Below are 21,743 nucleotides of genomic sequence, written 5' to 3' on the forward strand. Positions count from 1 at the left end.
ATCTCCCCTTTGATAGAGTGTCTGCTTGCAGCTAGGTAGACTGCGAAAATCTGGCCAAGTGAGGCCTCAGTTCTTACCTGTTGAAGGCTGTGACTTCAAAGAGACAAAAATATAAGAGGATTTTCTTGTCTAATGTGCTATAAAAACAGTGTGCTGGTTTGAGGCCTTTGAAATGCTTCTTGTTAAGAACCTGCTTAGGAAATATTTTGTGGTACTGTGAAGTTGCTGATTAGAGAAACTGCATGGCACATTTACACCTCTTCAGTCTGACTGCCTGTAGTGGTAGGGACTCCATAGTTGGTATGTCCCTTAAAAGTACAAGGGATTCCTGCTATAATTTTATTGCTTATACAGAAGTTGAGTATGACCAATTAATGCCTTGCTTGCTGTGGACTTTGCCAAACTGACCTAGTAATGGATTTATTTATTTGGTTATTTTTAATCAGTGTTTGATGACTTTTATAGTGGTGGTGGCTTTCTTTGTTTCACTCCCTCAAGATTTGACATCTGTGATCTTTTACAGCTTCCTTCTTGTATCTCTTCCATACAGGAGGTAGTGCAAATGGTTTTAAAGGACTGACTGGGTCCTGCAGTAGTTCTTCAAATTCTCCATAAAGTTGCGTTTGTTTCAAGAAACAGCTTCCCAAGTTCTTCTAGTCACTTAGCTTTCCATATGTTTCTCTGTATGACTAAGAACTTCCCATACTTTCGTATAGCAAGAATCCGTTTTTAGCTCAGTGAATAGAATGAAGAATACTGTATGAATACTTGGCAATCTGATTTTTTTAGTTTGTCCTGCTTTTAGAAGTGGTATTTGGGTGCCTTTGGCTAAGCCCAAGCCCCATGGAACAGATGTGTCCAGGCTGGCACCATCAGACTGGATGGTGGGTAACGCAGGTGAAACAAACAGCTTGTCTTGCAGTTGAGTGCTACCAAACTGTGAATGCTGTATGTAATTTATGGCTTTACCTTTTCCCCCTTATTTTCAGTATTCTCAATTCTTTGCTAATGGAGGTGATGGATAGGTTACCTTAAATACTGAATTGATGTTTATGCAAAGTAGATTTAACACAGTCTGGCTTCAATGTTTCTTCAAATGACACGTTAATAAAGATACAGTGCTTGTATTGCCTGTGGTTGGTTTGTCTGTTTTGTCGCAGAACAATCTGATAGAAACAAAATGAGGAAGAAAGTACTGAGCTTCATAGGCACAGCTTTAGTGTGGGATAGGAACAACTGTTCAGCTTGTCTGCGTTTTTCCTGCAGTAAATATGATGACTGACACGAAGCTTTTCTGTTAGATAATGCTGCTGACACTAGGTGTACTTTGTGTGACAAATCTATAGCTTGAGAAAAATGAAAATGAAAGTTTCTCAGAGAAACAAAGGCCCTTTTTAAAAGGAGGGCATGCTTTGCCACTCTGGATTTTCATTTCAGTTCTGCTGAAAGGTTGCTTTGTAACCTCTGTGTCGTGTTCCCCCCCCCCCCCCCCCCCCCCCCCCCTTTGTTCCTCCTGCTGGGTTTACCTGCTGAGCAGGTGAAAGGGTTTGCTGATGAAAGCTGCAGTGAGAGGAGAGAATGAGGCTAGTTGAACAGCTGGCTTGATGAGATTTAGCAAAGAAAAAAATTGGTTCAGGATTTTAAATAAGTGCAAGAAAAAGGTCTGGGTTAATAAGTACAGTGAATGTGCATGCCTGGCCCTTGTGGTGTCATAGACAGCCTAAAAGCTATTCTGTCATATGGGCAGCTTGACTGAAGATTCAGGGCTACCAGAAACTGTTAGCGTGGTTACACAATTGCTTATGGAGTAAAATAACAGGCTGTGGTTGTTAGTGATCCTCTCTGTGCTCCTGCATATGGCACTGTTTTCTGCTGTGGCTTTGTTACTAGCGCTTTTCTCCCAGAAGAAGAGTCACTGCAGCTTTTGCAAATTTGTCAACAGCCTTGGAAGGAAGGGTTCTTCAGATCTTTTAAAGGAAGCTCTGGACAAAAATTTATCATCCAGTGAGTAGGACTGAATGATTTAACTGCTTAACAGAACTGTTCATAGGTCTAATATCTGAAAGTTAAATATTGTACTAATTTGTGTAATATGTTTACAAATTAACACATCAAAACCAAGATATAATTAAGCTGATATCAAGTTTAGTATTGACTGCATCTTAATGTACGGTATAGGGCTGTCTGTGTCTTGGTTTTCTGTTATAAGAAGGGTTAGTAGTAATTCCCGTGTTCCTGGCTGAAAGTAATCTGAGACTAAATGCAATTCCTAATTGATGTTTCACTGAAAATAATGCTTGGTTCTGTTGGTGGTGTGACATCGCAGTGCTGTCAGCAGGTTGAAATGAAAACTAGACGGATCAGGCTATATTCCTATGCCTGTGTTTTTAGCAGAAACAGTTAAAGAGCATTAAACTGCTTTGTAGCAGCCTTTCAGCTGGGGGCGCCTCAGGCTAATACTGTGACCACAAAAATGAAACTAGCTGTATTTATTTATTTATTTATTCACTCCCAAGAGGATTAAATTGGAAAATTACTATCCAGGAAATAAAGTCAATGTTGAATAAACCAGAAAGCCAAGTGGTGTGGTAGCTCCATCTCAACAAAATGATGGTAATGAGGATGGGAGTGAGGCACAAGTGTCTGTGTCTGTAGATGGAGTGTTCTCTGCTTATCACCTTTTTGTATGCATGGATGTTGGGCTGTTTTGTAACCAGTTCCTCTCTGTAGCTGCCAAGCTTGCCTTAGAAGAACATATTTTCCCAAAAGGTTGGATTATAACAGTGTTTTCAGGCACACAAATCCTTCTTTATGTAGCTATACAGTATTGAACACTTATGCATGCATGACTCCTGCAGTCAACGATAAGAGCTGTTCATGAGCATTTGTAGAAGCCTAATGGAGTGGTCTTACAAGTAGCTTGGCTGTAACCTGTAAGAATAGCAGAACATTGTGCTGTAGTGAATAAATGTATCAGCACTGCTAATTGTGATGTATGTGGCACACTGCAAATCTCAGTCCTGGTGCAATGTAAATTATACTTTGGGGAAATCATTACAGTCACAGTAATTTCCCAACTTCCCCCAAATCTGTTTCGCATTCACAGTGAGCACTCATGTTTATTCAATACTTCATCATAGCTTTGCACCATTTCTTAATGTCAGTCAATAAGAGAAGGTCATGAAGACTGACTTTCTTAGCATTTAATAGGGAAAGCTGGTTTTGCAGTAAGAAGTAATTGTATTAGACTTTGGGTTTATGCTGACCAGGTGGCTTCCAGAGGTAAAGTTGATGTGGAGTGTTAGTGTGTTTTGTTGATTGAGTAAGTTTTGCTTACACAGAGTTACAAATAATACTAAGAACTGTTTGGGTTACTGTTTCAGAGTATTGCTTTTTCATTTCTGTATTTCAGACTGCTATGCCATATTTAACTTTTTTTAATCTGTATATAACAATGCACATGAGTCATGCTCTTTGACAGTGATTTTTCTTTCTCTTTGCTAGACTGTGGAACATGGATTTCCCCATCAACCCAGCGCATTGGGCTATAGCCCATTTCTCCACCTTATGGCCATTGGAACGCGGTCGGGAGCCATCAAATTGTATTCTTTTGAACAGTTTCAGCAAGATTTCTCTGGCAGCATAAGAGTGTACAACTATGAAGGCTTTATTATTGTTGTACGAAAGGTCAAATTACATCTGGCCTAAGTTTAGCAATCCTTCACACTATAAATTCCCAGGTTGTTTAAATATTTGGGGCAGGCTTTCTTTTTTTTGACTTTTTTCTTTTCTTTAAAGCAGTTGTATTTCAGAGGTTAAATCTGAAGTCAGAAATGCCTTCAGCTTCCTGTATTTGTGACCATACAGGTATTAGACCATACAGGTACCTAAACACTGAAAATGGTGACTTCTTTTAAAAAGCTAAAGCAGCAAGGTTTGCTCTGATTTTTGTATGTGTGTATAAAAGGCATAGAAGTGATTCCTGTGGTGCAGTGCCAGCCAGGTATACCATACAGCAGACAGATTGCTCATCCCAGAAAGGAAAAGTTGGTGTGCTCTATACCTGCTTAATCATTCCTGGTGCTTGTTTGCGTTCAGAGTCTGGTCTTGCATGCAAGCAGTAGCCATCTGTCTTTTGGTTACAAATAAGCAGTACTGTAGTGTCTGGGAAGGCACTAAACATATCTGAGGGGAAAAGAAAAATCAGAAGATTCAGAAAACAAGGTTCAGGCACCTCTTCTGCATATGCTGAAAGGATGAAGTAAACTTCCATGCTCTCCTGCAGTCTGCTTTTAGCACAAAAGCACATAAAATCAAAGTAGACATGTTTTTTCTTTTTTTTCAGTCCAGACCATTACCAGTAAAACACGGTTTCAAACTGATCTCTCTTCATCTTGCTAGCTAGTATGCTTCATATCAGTTAACTGCAGATGTGGATATTAAATACTGTAGAACCTCAACAAAACTTTCAGATATGGTGCTCCTGGGGTGGAGTTCATGGGTTTGCATGAAGAAAACAATACTGTAATGCAGATTCTTTTTATACCTGACAAGGTGAGTGTACTTTCAGTGCCCCTGTGACTTTTGTAGACTTTTATTAAATATGTGTTGAGTTTGTTCCTGGTAACTGAATTCCTGTAATGAGTTTATTCAGCTGCCACTGGTCTGTAACACTTATTCCAGTATTCTGTGCTCTCAGAAGTACCTGTTGCTGTGGAGATGCTTGGTAAAACAGAGTAGCTTTATTATTTTTAACTTAGTCATTTATCTCAAGTAATGTGGTAGTATGGTAGTAAGGCCAGGGCAGTTCAGATTATCTGCTGCAGAGATGAAAACTTCTTTTGCAGCCCCTATACTTTTAGTAGGACTGAGTGGTATTTTGCAGAAAAAGAACTGCAACTGCTGCTGAGCTGATTTAACTCTTTTTCAGCACTTCAGCTCAATTCTGCTGATCTAGCCAGCTGTTAAGCTTGCTGCCTGTATGTGTTTCTGATTATTGAATCTTGCAATTTGGAGATTGCTTTATAGCTATTGACATAAACTAAAATTAGCAAGGGCAGAGTTTTCTGAATGACTGCTGGCTGTCTAACCACTTTCCCTTCCCTTGACTGGCAGACTGTTGTCTTGGCCATGTGTTTTATTGTCTGATGTCCTCCATTGTAGCACAAGTGGCCTGTTCTGAGAGGGATTGAATTCTTGAAGTGGTTTTGGGTGTCTGTTTGCGTAACTAATGGTACATCCTGAAACTCTCGTGGGGAGTGTTGCACCAGGTGTGGTTTCAACAGGCAAAACGCTTCAATTTGAATGCACAGCCAGCAGGGCAGGGCCCATGAAAGGACTCTGACACAGCTCTCCAGAATGAGGTTGGACATGAAGAATGCGAGGAGTGTGGTGTAGTAGACTGTATCGGCCCCACCCAAAGCTGGGATGTGTTGCTGCAAACCATGCTGAGCAAGGTGGTGAACTAACAGCTTGGAGTTGCCTTACTGAGCTTTACAGCGTGGGCTGATCTTTTTCCAAAAATCTAACTTCTTATATTCTCTCTTAGTGATAAACTTTGTCATTGTTGTCCTATAGATGAGGTTTTTCAACTTTTAGACTAATTCCTCCAAGTGCCTAGCTGTTAACCTCCCGAGCTGCTGCTGTGCAGCTGGGTGTAGCTCTATGTGTGTGTGTATATGCCCTCCGCTACAAGCCCTGATCCTGCTTTAGCAGAGAGAATTATTTACAGCAGCAACTTAATCATTAGATTTTCTGTATTGTATTTGATGTTGTGATTCTGAAAAAAGTTATTGTGTGCTATTTTAGTGCCAGCTGGTGACATTACTGGATGATAACAGCTTGCATCTCTGGAGCCTGAAGCAGCACAGTGGAGCATGTGAGCTGCGGGAAGATCATCGCTTCACATTGAAAGGGCCACCTGGGTAATCTTCAAGAGTGGTTTTGAACTATGTTTGGCTTAGCAAGGAAGAAATTTGTTATTATCTTAGGTAGGGTTTGTCTTGATCTTACAGACTCTGTGATTCCTATAAGCAAATTAAAGAAGCACGCTTGGAAACCTGCAAGAGTTGGTTAGGGCTTGGGAGACCACATTTTAATATTGTATTGATTTAAGTGTGAATTTCTGGGGCAAAAGTTCTGTTTTTAAGTTTGATGTTGTGTATCTACTTCTTTGTGTACAGGAACTGTAAATCTTAAGGTGAAATACATCTATTCATCTGTCAGACTTAAATACTAGTATGATTTTATTTTCATTTAATCTTGCCAATTTTGAAGGAGCTATTTTTAGCTCCTCTAGAGACCACTGTAAAAAGGTATCTGTCTCTTTGTCCACACACTTGTCAAAAGTTTTTTTTTGACATAATTTGCCTTAACACTAGAATTTGCCTTCAAAAAAGTATGCCTAGCTCAAAATCTCTGCCCATAAAACAAATGACACTTGTAAGTATCCTGTTGAGTTGTTGGTTCTCTCAAGTTTAGGAAACATAACCATCTTGCATGTAGCTAACTAGATTCTTTAAATCTCCAGCTCTCCGCCAAGTGTCACTCAGATAACAGCTGTCCTTCCCCACTCCTCACGGGAAGTCCTGTACCTTGGCACAGAGAGTGGCAACATCTTCGTGGTAGAGCTGCCATCCTTCAGAGTCCTGGAGGACAGGACCATAACCTCTGAGGCTGTGCTGCAGTGGTGGGTATGCACTCCTATGTGGAACTGGAATCCCATGAACAGGCATCCTTTGTTCAGATATCACCCCCAGTTATATACTGGGGCCTTGCTGTTGCATTATTCACTTTCCAAATCTGCAGGACTTCTGTGAAAGTAATTTTTGGTCATGATGTATGTTAGGCAGTGATTTCAGTCCTGGTCAACCTAGCGCTGTTGCTATGGGGGTGCTGAACATGAGCAGAACCCAGTGCGTGCTGGGAGTTAATCTGCAAACCTTGTGCTGTTAGTTGTATGCATTACAATCTTGGGATCCAATCCCAAAACTCACTGTAAGCTTTGAGTGAAGGGAGGGAAGTGCTGGATGCAGGCAGGCTGATTTGGCAGGTTATAGGTTATAGGCCTTACATTAGATTTTTCTGCTTCTTGAAGGATTTGCATAATGATTGCAGTTATTTTCTTCCAACTGTATTTTATTGCTTAATTTCTTTCTTATACTTCAACTGTTATTACACTTGTAATATACCAGTGATATGAGTTATACCAGAAATAAACCTTTTTTTCTCTTCTGCAGGATACCTGAAGATTACTGCAACAGACGGTCATGTGAATTGGTAGAAGCCCTTCAGGAGCATCCTAAAAACCCTGACCAGATCCTGATTGGGTACAGCAGGGGCTTGATTGTCCTTTGGGACTGGCAGAATAACAAAGTGACACACCATTTCCTGGGCAGCCAGGTATTAAACCAATCCAAAGGTAGTTCTTATGGGAGGAAGAGTTCTCTCCTCTCAGGGCACTCTGAAGATAAGTGGTTGCAGGAAGAGCCTGACAAAGCTTGTTTCCCCTTTTCCCCCCTTGCTGTTCCCCTCTTTTTCTTACTCTTAACCTGAGAGTACATCATTGTTTATTGCTTTTCAGCAACTGGAGAACCTTTACTGGCAGAGGGATGGCAGTAAATTCATTAGTTGTCATTATGATGGAAGTTACACACAGTGGCCAGTATCCAGTGACAACAGGCAGCCTCTGCCTCTGGAAAACCTTGTGCCTTATGGTCAGTAAGTGAGGTCTAGCTGTTGTGTGTACATTCAGGCTCAAAACTTTGAGCCTATGCGGGATATTCACAATGGGTTGTCTCCAGTGTTTAATCCTGACAGGAAAAGGCAGAGCTGCTATTTCAGTGGGTTGTGAGCCTGGGCTAATTGATTTCAGTCCAGCTGTTTCTTGGATTTTTAAATTCCTTTGGTATTGTTGAGTCAGTCTTGAATATGAAGAGCAAATGTTTAGAAGAATGTTTTTGTTCTTTATGAACAGGGGTATTGGTGATTCAGCTCATCGTTTTATTTCAAGTGTCCTGTTCAACAGGAGTTGCCTGGATTTTCTGTAATTAGTAGTGAGCTCAGTATACTTTTTGATTACCTGAGAAGTGATGAAATGATGCCTCTGATTTGCAAAAGCACATAAAATAGGGATGACCTCATTTTTTCAAGTGTATGGAAGCATTAGAAGCTTTGAATTAATTTCAGGAATGTCTGCGTTTTTAAGCAGTCCTCTCTAATTAATCACCTTCTGTACCCTATTAGCCATCGGCAACATAGCTCAAAACTTCCACTGAGTCCAAGTGTTGTTTTCCTGAGGAGTAACTGTGATCAGCGTGTCCCAGAAGACTTGTTGTCTGATGTGGCTTGGTGTAGGGAAGTTGTGTTTACTAGTTCAGGTGACTCTCCTTTTCTTGGTCACTGAGCTGACCGAAGTAAAGCAGAATAAAGAGCGTCTTAAGTGAGGATGCACTTCTTGAATTTTGGTAACTAACTCTGGTCTCTTAGGTCCTTTTCCGTGCAAGGCCATCTCCAAGATCTACTGGCAGACAACAAGGAATGGGTAAGGCTGTGATATATCCCTTCATCCTTAGCATTGGCAAGAAGTACTGAAAGGATACAGCGTGCAATACCATAAGAGCACTTCAGAGTAGCTTTTTAAGATGTAGTTTTTTTTGTCAAAGTTTGACTTGCATTATGTCTTTGAAGTTGTGCTTACTACTTATTTCAGCTCCTTATTTCAGCATATGCCACTGTCTTTCTCTTAAGGCTTCCCTACATTATATTCCAAGGAGGGATGCCCCGGGCTAGTTATGGTGACCGGCACAGTATCTCCGTTATTCATGGCAGCCAGCAGACAGCCTTTGACTTCACATCACGGGTGATAGACTTCTTTATCATCTTCAGTTCAGAGCCTACTGCAGGTATGTGGTCACAGGTGATCACTGAAGAGCTAGAATAGCTGTGTACTCATCTAGAAATCTGCCTGGTGTAAGTAGCTTATGAATTGTGAAGAAACTGAATTGTATGGGGGCTTTTTGGAACTCGAAGTGAGAGATTTTGTCCTTCAAAAATGAAGTACAAAATACTGACAGAATGAATGGGCTGATTACATTCATTAAAATATTATCTACTTCATTAGTGAGAAAAGATTTCTTAAGTTCATGTCTGTGTAAGCTGGACACTGGACATAACCAGGCAGTGAAATCAGGATCTGAATATTGCTATTTGGAAACAGCATTTCAAAGGAGGCAATAATTAAAAATAGAATTTACTCCCACTGATAAACTGTTACTTTTAATTACTACCAGGATTTTTGACTAGGCCTCTGGGTAATAAATCAGCAGAGGGAACAGAACCCAGGGTCAGTATGTAGAGAACTTAATTTACTTACTGCTGGTGAACCTGAATGTAAACAGCGAAATACCAGATAACACTCATTCCGCAACATGTTGTAGTTTGTTAGATTTTTACTTCTGCTGAAGGAATATTTTGCCTTTTCTTCCACTGTACCGTGGAGGGTGGGGGAAGATAGTATGCTTGCTACTTTAGCATCTTAAAATAAATGTTTGCCATAAGCATTGAGTTCAGATATGTGCCTTTGTAGGGAAAATAATATCTTAAAATAGTATAGGAAGTTTATACTGGCAGTAGTAGATATAGTGCAGGGCTGATCATGCATGATGTTATAGGCAATATCATATCTGCCCTTTATTTAGAAGTTCATTAGGAACTGTGAATGACAACACATAATAAAGTAACTAAAACCGAATGTAAAATTTTTCTTTCATGAACTGATTAGTGCTGCATTATGGCTGTTGCCAGTCAGATGAAACTTGGGATGGGGTGCTAAGTACTAATTACTTGAAGTTAATTCTACTGAGCGAACAGCCTTGGGTATGTGCTTGCTTATAGATGTATTTTTGCAAGTATATTCTGGGGGAAGTGAGAGCGCAAGAGAGTAGAGATTGTCAGCAAAAAGCTGCTAGTTGGCTTTTGTCTGGGGTGGTAATCAGTGTGAGCCCCCTACTGTGACAACACATTTAGAGCTATGTGTTGACTTAAATTTCTTCTAGATATTTTAACCATTACTAGATCTGTGTTTCTGTTTTTTTCCCACCAGTTACTATAGTGGCTATCATACACGTGCTACTGTAATACAGTCCTTTCAGGCTAATTTTTTTCCACTTGGTTTAATTTATTAGTTACAAAGAAGGATTTTGTTGATTGTGTCAGATGTCACCTACAAGGCTATAGTAATGGATTTCTTTTTAAATCTTATGTATTTAAAAATATACATTGTATGATGTGCATATTCATTAAGAAGTGCAGAAAATGTGGCACAGCACTCTAGAATTGGGGAAAACTGAGGAGTAAGAGAGCTGAATTGGAAACTCTTGTCAGCTCAGGCAGAGGAAAGTTCTGTAGAACCCAAGGCATTACTGTATTTAAGCAGCTTAACTTAGATGAACTGTGGCTTAAACAGCACTAAGTGGGTCACTTCTGGGCTGTATGCATTTCTATGCACCATATGCTGTTAATTAGCTGTAGGTAAGTCTAGAGTTATGACCGTATTTTTCTGTTGTGTGTGTGAGCTTGCGATATGTAGCCATGGATGTTGCTAGCATTTTATTTTATTCTGCTGTGTAATCCATACAGTCATGCTGATGGTCCCAGCAGTGGGGTAAAGAAACACAAGTCTTTAGTGTCTTGAGATTTATTAATATTAGTGCCTTAATAGGCCCAATAAAAAGTGGTATTGCCAACAAAAACAAGTTTCTGTAGAGCTCCATGATTGCAGTTTTAGTATAAGTCTTACTGGAAGCTTATTTCTGTTAATCTGGGGTAGTGATTTTTGTCAACATCAATGAATCTTGTTTCTGCAGAGTTTGATGACCCTTCTGCTATGGTGGTGCTGGCAGAAGAAGAGCTGATAGTTATAGACTTAAAATCTGCAGGCTGGCCAGCAGTCCATCCTCCATACTTGGCTTCTCTCCACTGCTCAGCCATCACTTGTTCACACCATGTCTCCAACGTGCCCCTCAAGCTCTGGGAGAGGATTGTCAGTGCTGGGAGCAGCAGAATGTTCACTACTCAAATATGGTATGGCAGGTTTAAAGGTACATGTTTTCCTGTATATTTAAGATCTTGACTGCTCATTATGTGGGTGGTCTGCACTGTTGACTGCATGTGAAGGGATGAGTCCTCAGCAGACATTGTCCTGTTTCTTAATAGAGTTGAGAAGGGCTTTTTTCCAGAGCACCACCAACAGTTACTCATGGTGGGATATTAAAATATGGTTGTTTTTTTTTTGTTTTTGGGTTTTTTTGGTTTTTTTTTTTTTCAGGCTTAAATCTGTGTATTCTCAGCTGTCAGTTGTAATAAACTTATTATTTAGAAGCATGGAGCTTTTGGCACAGCTTCTTGAGGAAATGTGTAGAGTGTTTTACACTAAAAAGCACAACTGGTGTCAGAACATCTAGTCCAAACAAATGCTATAACAGCAAGACTGTTTCACTTCCATTTGCACTGAAGTTCATGCTATCTTTCTGGCTGTATATTCTCTTCGCACTGTTGCTGCCTAGGAAGTCACTGTCTTCCCTTAATGTGTTTGTAGCCATGGCCAATTGATGGTGGAACCAACATAGCTCCTGATCCTCCTCAGAGGGACTTGCTTCTAACAGGGTATGTACTTATTAAAAAATAAATAAATCACAGAGCCATTTTCAATTGTTTTTCATCCTTAATCTTACACAAAAACCTCAGTTAAATGTCTGCTTATTTAGTAGAGAGGAGGCTGCAACTTCACAAATCTCAAAGCTGGATTTGCTTGCTTTGCAAGGCTAGCTTAATCTTCTGCTTCTGAGCAAACAGGATGTGGCATCCACAGATTAGCTTATAATGTTGTTTTATTTGTGATCCTGAATATTTAGTTACCTGTTCCTCCTAACAAATGCCAGTATAGCAGTGCAGGCAGTAATCCAAATTGGTTCAAAGGGAGCAGTGTAAATGCAGAACTTAGTCTTGCAGGTTATGAAGCTTTTCTTTTCTTCGTACAGGCATGAAGATGGCACTGTGCGGTTCTGGGATGCATCTGGTGTCTGCTTACATCTTCTTTATAAGCTAAGCACAGTGAGAGTATTTCTCACAGATGCTGATCCCAATGATAATATGAACACAGTGGGTGAGGATGAATGGCCTCCACTTCGCAAGGTAAAATAGCTGTTGCTTGTGGAAGCTTTCTGAAAACCTGAGCAGTTTTGATTTTTGGCATAATTAATGCATCTACAAAGGCTACCTATTGTGTATTCTCTCACCTAGGTTGGTACCTTTGACCCTTATAGTGATGATCCTAGACTTGGGATCCAGAAGATCTATCTGTGTAAATACAGCGGATACTTGGCTGTAGCTGGTACAGCAGGGCAGGTACTGAAATAAACTTTGCTTTTAGTGCATATTGTCTCAGTGTAACTTGGAGATATGTTAAAGTTGGAAATGTCTGTTTATGTAGCGGTGAACTGGTTCAGTTGCTGGAGTTGTTTTTTTTGTAGTTCTCTACTTTGTCAGATCCATCTTTCCGGTTTTATTTAATTCCTTATGAGATCTGAGAAGTGCTATGGTGTTACATCTGCTTAGAAGGACTGCAGCTTGGAGGACTGCTTGAACAATAGAAGCTGTAGCAGAACTTGTCCTCTTTCTTTCAGGTACTGGTGATGGAACTGAATGATGAAGATGCAGAACATGTTGTTGATCATGTTGAAGCAGATCTCCTGCAGGACCAAGAAGGCTATCGATGGAAAGGTCATGAGAAACTGAAAACTCGAGATGGACCTGTTCAATTTGAAGCTGGTTTTCAGCCACTTGTCCTTGTCCAGTGTCAGCCACCAGCTGTCGTCACCTCATTGGCCCTTCACTCTGAATGGAAGCTTGTGGCCTTTGGTACTAGTCATGGGTTTGGGCTGTTTGACCACCAGCAGAAACGACTTGTTTTTGTCAAGTAAGTATCTTACTTCTGAGTAATCCCCTATTCACGATGATGTGAAACTGCCAACTGAGCATGTCACAAGAAGAGGTACCTTGAAAGCAGTCAGTATAACAAGAAGCTCTGCCTCATTTGTCTATGTCCTTGAAGATCTTCAAGAAGACAAACGTATTCTTGTACAGCCATTTGTGTGTGTCCTGTTAGACTCTTGGGAGTGTTTGTCAGTAGAAACTGACAGTATGTCTCCCTCCTTTCAGATGTACGCTTCATCCCAGTGATCAACTGGCTTTAGAAGGCCCACTGTCTCGGGTAAAGTCCTTGAAAAAGTCCCTCCGTCAGTCATTCAGGCGGATTAGAAGAAGCCGAGTGTCCAGTAGGAAGCGACGAGGAGGTGGTGGAAATACCTCAGAGGTGAGGGGTTCGCTTTTCTGGGTCCCATCTGCTTACAACATGGAACGTGTTGGCTCCTGATTTAGACTGCCTAGAGCAGGAGATCGTTTACATACTTCTATCTGTTGGTACGTAATGGCAAAAAATGACCTGCGTTGCTACTAGCTATTAAATAAAAATAGAATTTTAGTGGAAATATACTCTTCACAAATTGAACCTATGATTTAGAATATATATATGATCACTGTTATAAAGGTGCTTTTCCTTTCTTTTGATGCTGTTCTTACTACTTCACTTTCATCCCTATGTCTCCTCATTTTTGAAGACACATGAAGCAAATGGCAAATTTGACCAAGACATATTGCAGGAAATGGAACTGGCTCCGGTCCAGCGGAAGATTGAAGCCCGATCTGCAGAAGACTCTTTCACTGGCTTTGTGCGCACCTTATATTTTGCTGATACCTTCTTGAGAGACAGTGAGTAAAAAAGGCATCTCCTTTCTTACGAATATATTTTTCCTCCCTTTGCTGAAGAATGCATTAGGATCTGCTGCCAGGAAATTTCAGCACCTTCTGTATCCTACTTTATTTCATGCCAAAAAACTAGTATAGAACAAGAGCATCTGTTGTCATGCAGAATTATTATCTAGCCATTCTAGCTGCTGGCTAATCCAAGGCAAGTAGTAGTTCATCTTTGGATGCAGTCTGTACGTATGGCTTTCAAATGTGATAGAATAACTTCTGACTTGTGAGTATAAGCTTTTCCTTATCTCGTTGCTTTGAAGTTCTTCCTTGCCCCAGCAGAGAATTTAATTTTGCTGAGAGTGATTGGGTACTGTGCATCAGAGTCCAAGCTGATACTGTGCCCAAGTTTCCCTAGCTCATGCCTGATACAAATGTGAGAAATGGATGCAGTAGTTCTTACGAATGATGGAAGCACCATTCTGTTCCTTTTGCTCACATGCTGCATTCACACTTCAGAGCTTCTGACAGAGGCACACTGGAAAGAGGAAGTGCTAAGAAGAACCTGTAGTTTTCCTAGCAAGTCTGCTCCTAAAATAAAACTATTAAGGATGCAAATGAAGAGAGGATGTAAATAACTCCTTTGTGTCCAAGGTGGCTAGCTCACGAGCATTCTTGTTGCTCTAGGCTCCCGCCACTGCCCATCCTTGTGGGCAGGCACCAATGGAGGTACAGTCTTTGCCTTCTGTTTACATGTTCCGCCAGCAGAGAGAAGGATGGATGAACCTGTCAGGGCAGAGCAGGGTAAGTATGCTTTGTGAAAGCAAGTGTCCTTGTGGATCTGAGCTATCACTTATGTGAGTTGCGTGTCTTTAACCACAGAAACAGGAAGGTAAGATAGCTGTTGTTTGAGACTGCTGTTTGAGAGTGGAGCTAAATGAAACTACATCTGAGTTAGATTGATACTACAGTAACTGAACTGCAGCACTGTCTGATGTACTTCAGCTTTATTTCCCACTAACTTCAGAAGTCTAAACTTACATCAGCTGCCACTGAAGTTTAATATCAAGCCACAGTGCGCATACCTTATTTTGACAGCTCTACCTGTTATCTTTATGCAATAATGGTTGCTGTTTCACAAGAACCATTTATGTTCAAATATGCTTTAACTCCTAAATTTTTTAGTCAGTGTTTCTATGGATATGTTGTATCGGTCTCCAGCTCGAAGAGGAAGTGAGTGAGTTTTTAACAGTGTCTCTGGCTACACTCCTGTTATATTTGTTTCTCATCTCGTTTGGCTAGCCAAAGAAATTCAGCTGATGCACAGGGCGCCTGTTGTGAGTATACTTGTCTTGGATGGGCACAACATACCTCTCCCAGAACCTCTGGAAGTAGCACATGACCTTTCTAAGAGCCCTGATATGCAAGGCAGCCATCAACTACTGGTGGTATCTGAAGAGCAATTTAAGGTGAGCGTCATTCAGGAGGTATGTTTGGACTTGTACCTAAGATCTGCTAGATTCCTGTGCAGTGTTCAGTGGCAGGAGAACTCTTGGGAGTGCTTATTCATCAGTACTTTTATAACATTCCTGGGGTGGCATTTTTGTTTGGTATAGTCCATGAATTAGGTGTATGGTGACAAATTGGATGTTCTGCATAATGATGTGCATGGTGTACATACACATTTTATTCCAGTATTTTTAATACTCCTCAGATGAGGTAGCTTCAGCTTTAGGGAAACAGCTTTGACTGTGATCATTTATTTGGTTGTAATCCTGCACAGCAGCAACAGTTGGTAGGCATTTCTATGAACCAGCCAAAAAGTTTCATGTTTCAGAATGCTAACCAGTCAGTGCAGAGGAGAAGGCTTTGAGTAGCTTGGTGTAAGCTTTTAAATACAGAAGAATGCACAGTTAGTGTAACCCCCCCCCCCTTTTTTTTTTAATGTAAAAATTTATAGCCAAATGTGAAATAATCTTGAGATAATTAGTAGAGAAATGCAATTTGCAGCCTGAAGAGTAAAACCCCATTATCAGAACAAGCAGATTCAGAGCAGAAACAGATTCTAACACTGACTGTGGCAGGTTTCTTGTCCCATGAATGGGAAAGCAGATTGACTCAGATTACACTTGAGTGTATTCACTGTGAATGAAAACACTGTTAAAGGAAGGAGCAGCCACATATGTTGGGGTGTGGCCATGGCCTTTGTTCAGGAAGGAGACATCAGTATCTTGTTTTGGTTGGCAGGTCTTTACGCTGCCCAAGGTTAGCTCAAAACTGAAGCTCAAACTGACAGCACTGGAAGGCTGTAGAGTACGAAAAGTGATGGTTGCTAACTTCGGCAGCTGCAAGACCGATGATTACAGTGAAAATGACCTGGCTGTCCTGACTAACCTGGGAGATGTTCAGATCATCTCACTGCCCTTCCTTAAGTTACAGATTCGCTACCCTTGCATTCGTAAAGAGGATGTAAGTGGCATTGCATCCTGTGTTTTCACTAAATATGGTCAAGGTAAGGCATGCTTTTCCCAAAATATCTGACCCTACCATGTGTTTGGATGTTGTACTGAGGGACATAGTTTAGTGGGAGCTATTGGTAATAGGTGAATGGTCGGACTGGATGATCTTTTAGGTCTTTTCCAACCTTGGTGGTTCTATGATTCGATGTTTGAAACAGTGGAATAGTGATTGTAAGGCTTAATGTTTACAACTGGCTGTTCTGGCCATCCTTCTGGTGTTTGGAGATATGAGAATGGCTCTCTGTAAAAATGGCTGCACTATGTTTCCTATTACCTGTGGCTCAACACTCAGAAGTGTAAAAATTGGCATCCAACGTTTTATGATTGTTGAAGGCTCATCTCTTCTTTGCAGTTCAGTTTTTACATCTTTTTCTGCTGCTTTTGAGGAATGCAAACACTGCAAGGTGGTTGTATTTCAACATAATATTGCTCAGTCTCTAGGTTAACCAATCCTTGGGAAACTGAGGTAATGTCTTCCTCAATGATTCTACCTTATTAAATAAGGAGGAAATGCAAACCCTTTCTGCCCTTAGAATATAGGGTAATTTTCTTCTTTTTTTTTTTTTTTGCTAGCCTCTATTTTCCTGGACTCGAGAATGTCTTTTATATTTGTAATCCTTTATAGGCTTCTATCTCATCTCACCATCGGAGTTTGAGAGGTTTTCCCTTTCTACCAAATGGTTAGTGGAGCCCCGGTGTGTTGTGGATGTGCCAGAAGTTTCAAGCAACAATCACATGCACAGTAGGTCTATCATGGAGAATGCTTCAAGAAAATACAGGTAAAGTCTGTAAAACTCTGATTGCATCTGATCATTGAGCCTTCTCCCTGATGGTTTTCTTGCTTTTGTACAGCTGCTGGGGCAAAGCATTCAAGCATTGGGATTGGTATCCCTAAGCTGGAGTCATAAACGCTAACCTCTAGCTTGTGTTAATTGTTTTCCAACATTAACAGACTGACACCTGATTCTTGGAGGCCTGGGGGGCTGTTTGTTGCTGAAGAAGTTAAATTATTGCTTTGAGAGAACAGTGTGTTCCGCCTCTCAGAACTTCAGTAAATAACGGTAGACTATTCAGGTTCTCTCGGGTCCATAGAATTCTTTATCACCAACAAATATTCAAGCCCTCACTGCATTCTTGATTAACAAGACATTTAGTTAATGTGTAGTGGAATTTCTTGTAGCTGCCAAGAGGAATCATGAATTCTCTGCACCTACTGTCTCAGAGTCAGTGTTTTGTCACCTTTTCTTTCCCAGGGTTTCAGGAAGAAGTTCAGGTGACTATGGAGAAGATGGTAAGCATAAATTTTTGTACTCAGGATAGCATGATGACGTGTTAATGCTTCTAGTACTTTAGCAATGAGAAAGATGTTATTTTCTCCTTAAGAAAAGGGAAAGTTAGAAGAGAAACTAGGGAAGCCTCCTGGAAAGGATAGAATGGTAGCTTTTTCTGGAAGAGACTGTAAGAAGATAAGTCTGAAATTACAGGTTGTATGTTTTGTTAGCCGAATAGTCTTGCTGGAAAAAAAACATGTCCATATGTGAGGGTTGTGAACCATTCAGTATAGTTGACAGGTACTTCATAAGGGAAAAAAACAAAACAGTTCTATTGTAGGAATGTAAGCATGAGTGGTAGCAGATATAGCTGCTTCAAACCGGTTTCAGTTCACCTGTGAAATGTAGCAGTTGCAATCCAGAAATAAGGAAGGAATTGCTCATCCCTTTTTGAGGATCAGGGCTCACCAAATACTCCATAGGAAGTGATCTCTGAGTAGAGATTCTTCCTTCAAGACTGTCAGCCTTTAAATGAGCTTAGGGAGGTGCAGACCCAGAGTCCACCCTTTCTGATCCCACAGGTGAATTGATTCCACCTGTACTTGCAGGGTTGAATATGCCCATTCACCAGGCATTCAGTCACTGGTTCAAGCTGTGACCTGATGGTTTCCATACAAGGAAGGAGAAATATCCTTGTATAAAAGCTTTTTTTCAACTTTTTTTGTTTTCTGTTTTGTTTTTTGTTTTGTTTTTTGTTTTGTTTTTTTTTTAATTTTACTTTTTAGAACGGAATTCTGGGAGGCTGATGGATCATGCCTTACTCAATGATGAAAGTGAGTGAGATGAAATATTGGTAAAATGAGGGCATCTGCCTTTCTTGGTGGGAAAAGAAGAAAGTTGTTGGGGATTTTGTGTTCCAGCATTCAATCCCAAGTGATCTGCAATTATGCAAGACTGGTAGAAATACTGCTGTTTTTTTTCCCCATTAATTAGTAGAAATAAGGGTTGGGCTGATAGTCATGCCTTTAAGGCAGGAGTTCTTCCACATAGCTGCATTCTCCACAGCGTTAAGAGACGGACCTTTACTTTCCTGTAAGGCTTGTGTGAAATGACAGCCGGAACCAACTGCTTATTTTAGTTTTCATGTACACCACTGCTGTGTGACCTTCTGTGAAAGGAAGCATGTTTTAAAAGCTCTGCTGGGAGGCGGAATGCAGCTAGTCTGCTACCTTGAAAGCAGATCGCTGCTGTCTTAGCTTACTGTTTTAACTTTTTGCAATTTCCAGAAGTCCTGAAGGAGATCCAAAGTACTCTGGAGGGCGGAAGAGGGTGAGTATCTACCAACTTCTGTTTCTAAGGGTGGGGATGACAAGGGAGGGCATTGCTAGTGGCAGTAGGGCAGTGCCCAACAAAAGATGGTAGAGTGAGCTCCTTGTGCTAGAGCCTGTTCATGTGTGTGTCCCATGGACTGTCAAAGGGAAAAAGAGTATCAGAGATGCTGGTTCTCTTTCACATGTTGTCCCAATACTTCTTTTTTTTAATGAATAATGTTTTGTCTCTTTCTCTCCGAAAAGCAGGAGAGATCACATTCCCACATCCCAAAGGAACAGGACTCTGACTATTCGCATACAGGTTTCTATTTGTGTCAACCCATACTGATCTAAGGTCAGGCCACATGGGCTTAGTTGGCCGAGGATGGGACTTTGGAGTTTTAATCCTGGCTTGACACTTGTCACTTGGACATATTCAGTATCTCTGCTCCCATTCTGTCTGTACAGTAGAGCTGAACTACCACCATGGGTGCGGGGCTTTATCTTGTATCCTTAGAATACTGATGTTCAGGTGCCAGGGGCTACAGAAAGGTAGACAAAGGACTACTATTTGCAACAATGCAGGAAGCTTGGTGGGATTGGTAACTGCTGGTGCGTAAGGATAAGTGACTGCCTGACATGCTCTGCGCTGTGCACTTCCTCTGGACACTAAATCCTGGTTTTCTGTTGGCAGCTGGGAGAGAATGTCTTCGTACTACATTGCAGTAACAGAACTTGTATTGTGTCATTGCAGGAGCTATGCAGAAAGAAATTTGGCAAGAAGACCAATAGGACATAGATTAAGTAATGGAGGAGGTAGGTGAGGCTAAAGTCATTTCTGGCTAACTGAAGTAGCAAAAGGAAAAACACAAAAATTATAACATTCTGCTTATATAAATGGTTTGCAATAGTGCAGAACTCTGGTCTGAATGAGAATCTGTTGGCTGTGTGCTGTAGAGTACCACTGTTCACAGAATCACAGAATGACCTGGGTTGGAAGGGACCTCAAGGATCATGTAGTTCCAACGCCCCTGCCTGGCAGGGCCACCAAACTTCCACATATACTAGATCAGGTTGCCCAGGGACACATCCAACCTGGCCTTGAACACCTCCAAGGACGGGGCATCAACAACCTCCCTGGGCAGCCTGGTACAGGACCTCACCACTCTCCTAGTAAAGAACTTCCCCCTAACATCCAACCTAAATCTACCCTCTTTCAACTTAAATCCATTTTCCCTTGTCCTGCTATTATCAGCCCTTTCGAAGAGTTTACTCCCCTCCTGGATATAGGTTCCCTTCAGATACTGTAAGGCTGCATTGAGGTCACCTCATGTGACCTTATGTTCAGCACCTTATGTACCACATGCATAAATATGCTGGATCAGTTTTAAATGAATAAAGAGCCTTTGAAGGCTCCTTCGTGACTCTTAACAGGAAACAAACATGAATGGCAGCCAGAGCTTGCAGCAATAATCTGTTGAAACTTAGTAAGGACTCTCAAGTAAGTGGATGCCTTCACTAAGCAGAACAGAATGCACAGGATGCTCTTCTTCCCTTCTGCTGTGCTTGAGAAAATGTTTGAATAGCGACAACAGCAACATGAGTCTGTATTAATTATGAAAACCCATGGGCAGAAGATAGAGACAGGGAGAGGGAAAGTTATTATGCAGAACAGTCATTCAGAATAATTTCTCGTCTATCATAGGAGCATGTGTGCAGATATACATATTCTTGGAGCTTCTGGGCCTGGAAGGAATTCTTATAAGTGACTCGATGATACACATCAAAGAGGCCAAATACTAATTTCATTAACTTTAACATTCTGTTTTCTAAATGGCTTTTGCGTTCTTATATCCCACAGCAGACTGACCAGAATTCATCAAGGACTTTCCTGGGATTGGATTGCGTGCCATACTACTACTGATTAGGCAAACTGTCCCTGGGGAGAGCACATCAGTGTTCCCTGCATCGCAGGCTATTGAGCTGCAATTTGCATGCATATGCATGTCTGCCTTGGCCTGCCTTTTTAGTGCCTCCTTAGACATCTCTTGGAGCCTGCCTTGAATTAGAAGTGGGTTGCCAGGTCTAATGCACCACAAGCCTCTGACTACATCTAACTTTTGAATGTTTGCACATTTCTCTTTTCTACTGGGCTGGGTTTTAAATTATAAATACTACTGCATTGGTGCAGGATTTTAATGAATGCGCACTGTTACCTCCAACTGGTATAAAATTATTTTTTGTACCATTTTTAAAAATCATATGGTTGTTTCTGTCGTAACGAACATTTTATAAATTGACTTAACAAAAAACAAGACATGAAATAATATATGTTAGATTCCTGTGACTGCTGTATGTGGTATCTGAATGAGTAACTCCGGTATTTGTTTGCTGTGGTACTTCTAGCTGGTTTCATGGATTTGAGTAGAATCTATTTTTATAGCCGCACAAATCAGATGAAAACTAATTGAACCTGATTTTTTTTCAACACTATGTTGCTTTTTTGGAAATAAAACTCTGAATTCCATTTTGTGAAAATTGTCTGCTGCCATTGGATTTATGGTGGTTGGGGTTACGGTTACGGTAGGGGTAGGGTTGGGATGGAGTTAGGGAAGGGAAGGAAAAGGGAGAGGAGGAGAGGGGAGTTGGGCCGGGGGTTGGTGGGGCAATGAGACGAGCCGCACGAATCCTTCCACTGTCTCTGCTGCCACCGCGTGGCGAAACGGCAGAACTGCATCATTCCGTACCAGCCACTTGACAAAACGCATGCGCCAGATCCAGAACGACAGTACGCATGCGCGAGTGCCGAACATCAACACGCATGCGCCAGA

The 21,743-nt window shown here is 41.1% G+C and overlaps 1 protein-coding gene across 1 annotated transcript in view; it reads left to right on the forward strand.

The window, feature by feature from the left end:
- The window catches only part of LLGL2 (LLGL scribble cell polarity complex component 2), a 30,008-nt gene extending 8,558 nt beyond the window's left edge, over window positions 1-21,450 (forward strand). The window contains 25 exon segments of the mRNA XM_015880285.2: window positions 3,505-3,602; window positions 4,473-4,554; window positions 5,809-5,924; window positions 6,530-6,688; window positions 7,239-7,401; window positions 7,583-7,715; window positions 8,488-8,542; window positions 8,749-8,903; window positions 10,866-11,051; window positions 11,054-11,082; window positions 11,597-11,664; window positions 12,039-12,192; window positions 12,301-12,405; window positions 12,684-12,976; window positions 13,219-13,372; window positions 13,677-13,827; window positions 14,500-14,616; window positions 15,115-15,281; window positions 16,060-16,324; window positions 16,957-17,110; window positions 17,585-17,622; window positions 18,388-18,435; window positions 18,889-18,931; window positions 19,667-19,728; window positions 20,774-21,450. Coding sequence (XP_015735771.1) covers window positions 3,505-3,602; window positions 4,473-4,554; window positions 5,809-5,924; window positions 6,530-6,688; window positions 7,239-7,401; window positions 7,583-7,715; window positions 8,488-8,542; window positions 8,749-8,903; window positions 10,866-11,051; window positions 11,054-11,082; window positions 11,597-11,664; window positions 12,039-12,192; window positions 12,301-12,405; window positions 12,684-12,976; window positions 13,219-13,372; window positions 13,677-13,827; window positions 14,500-14,616; window positions 15,115-15,281; window positions 16,060-16,324; window positions 16,957-17,110; window positions 17,585-17,622; window positions 18,388-18,435; window positions 18,889-18,931; window positions 19,667-19,728; window positions 20,774-20,781 — 3,003 coding nt within the window. The 3' untranslated portion in view covers window positions 20,782-21,450.
- Window positions 21,451-21,743: the final 293 nt, after the last annotated feature.

This window comes from Coturnix japonica, chromosome 18 (assembly GCF_001577835.2).
Source record: "Coturnix japonica isolate 7356 chromosome 18, Coturnix japonica 2.1, whole genome shotgun sequence".
In the NCBI taxonomy this organism is placed as follows: domain Eukaryota; kingdom Metazoa; phylum Chordata; class Aves; order Galliformes; family Phasianidae; genus Coturnix; species Coturnix japonica.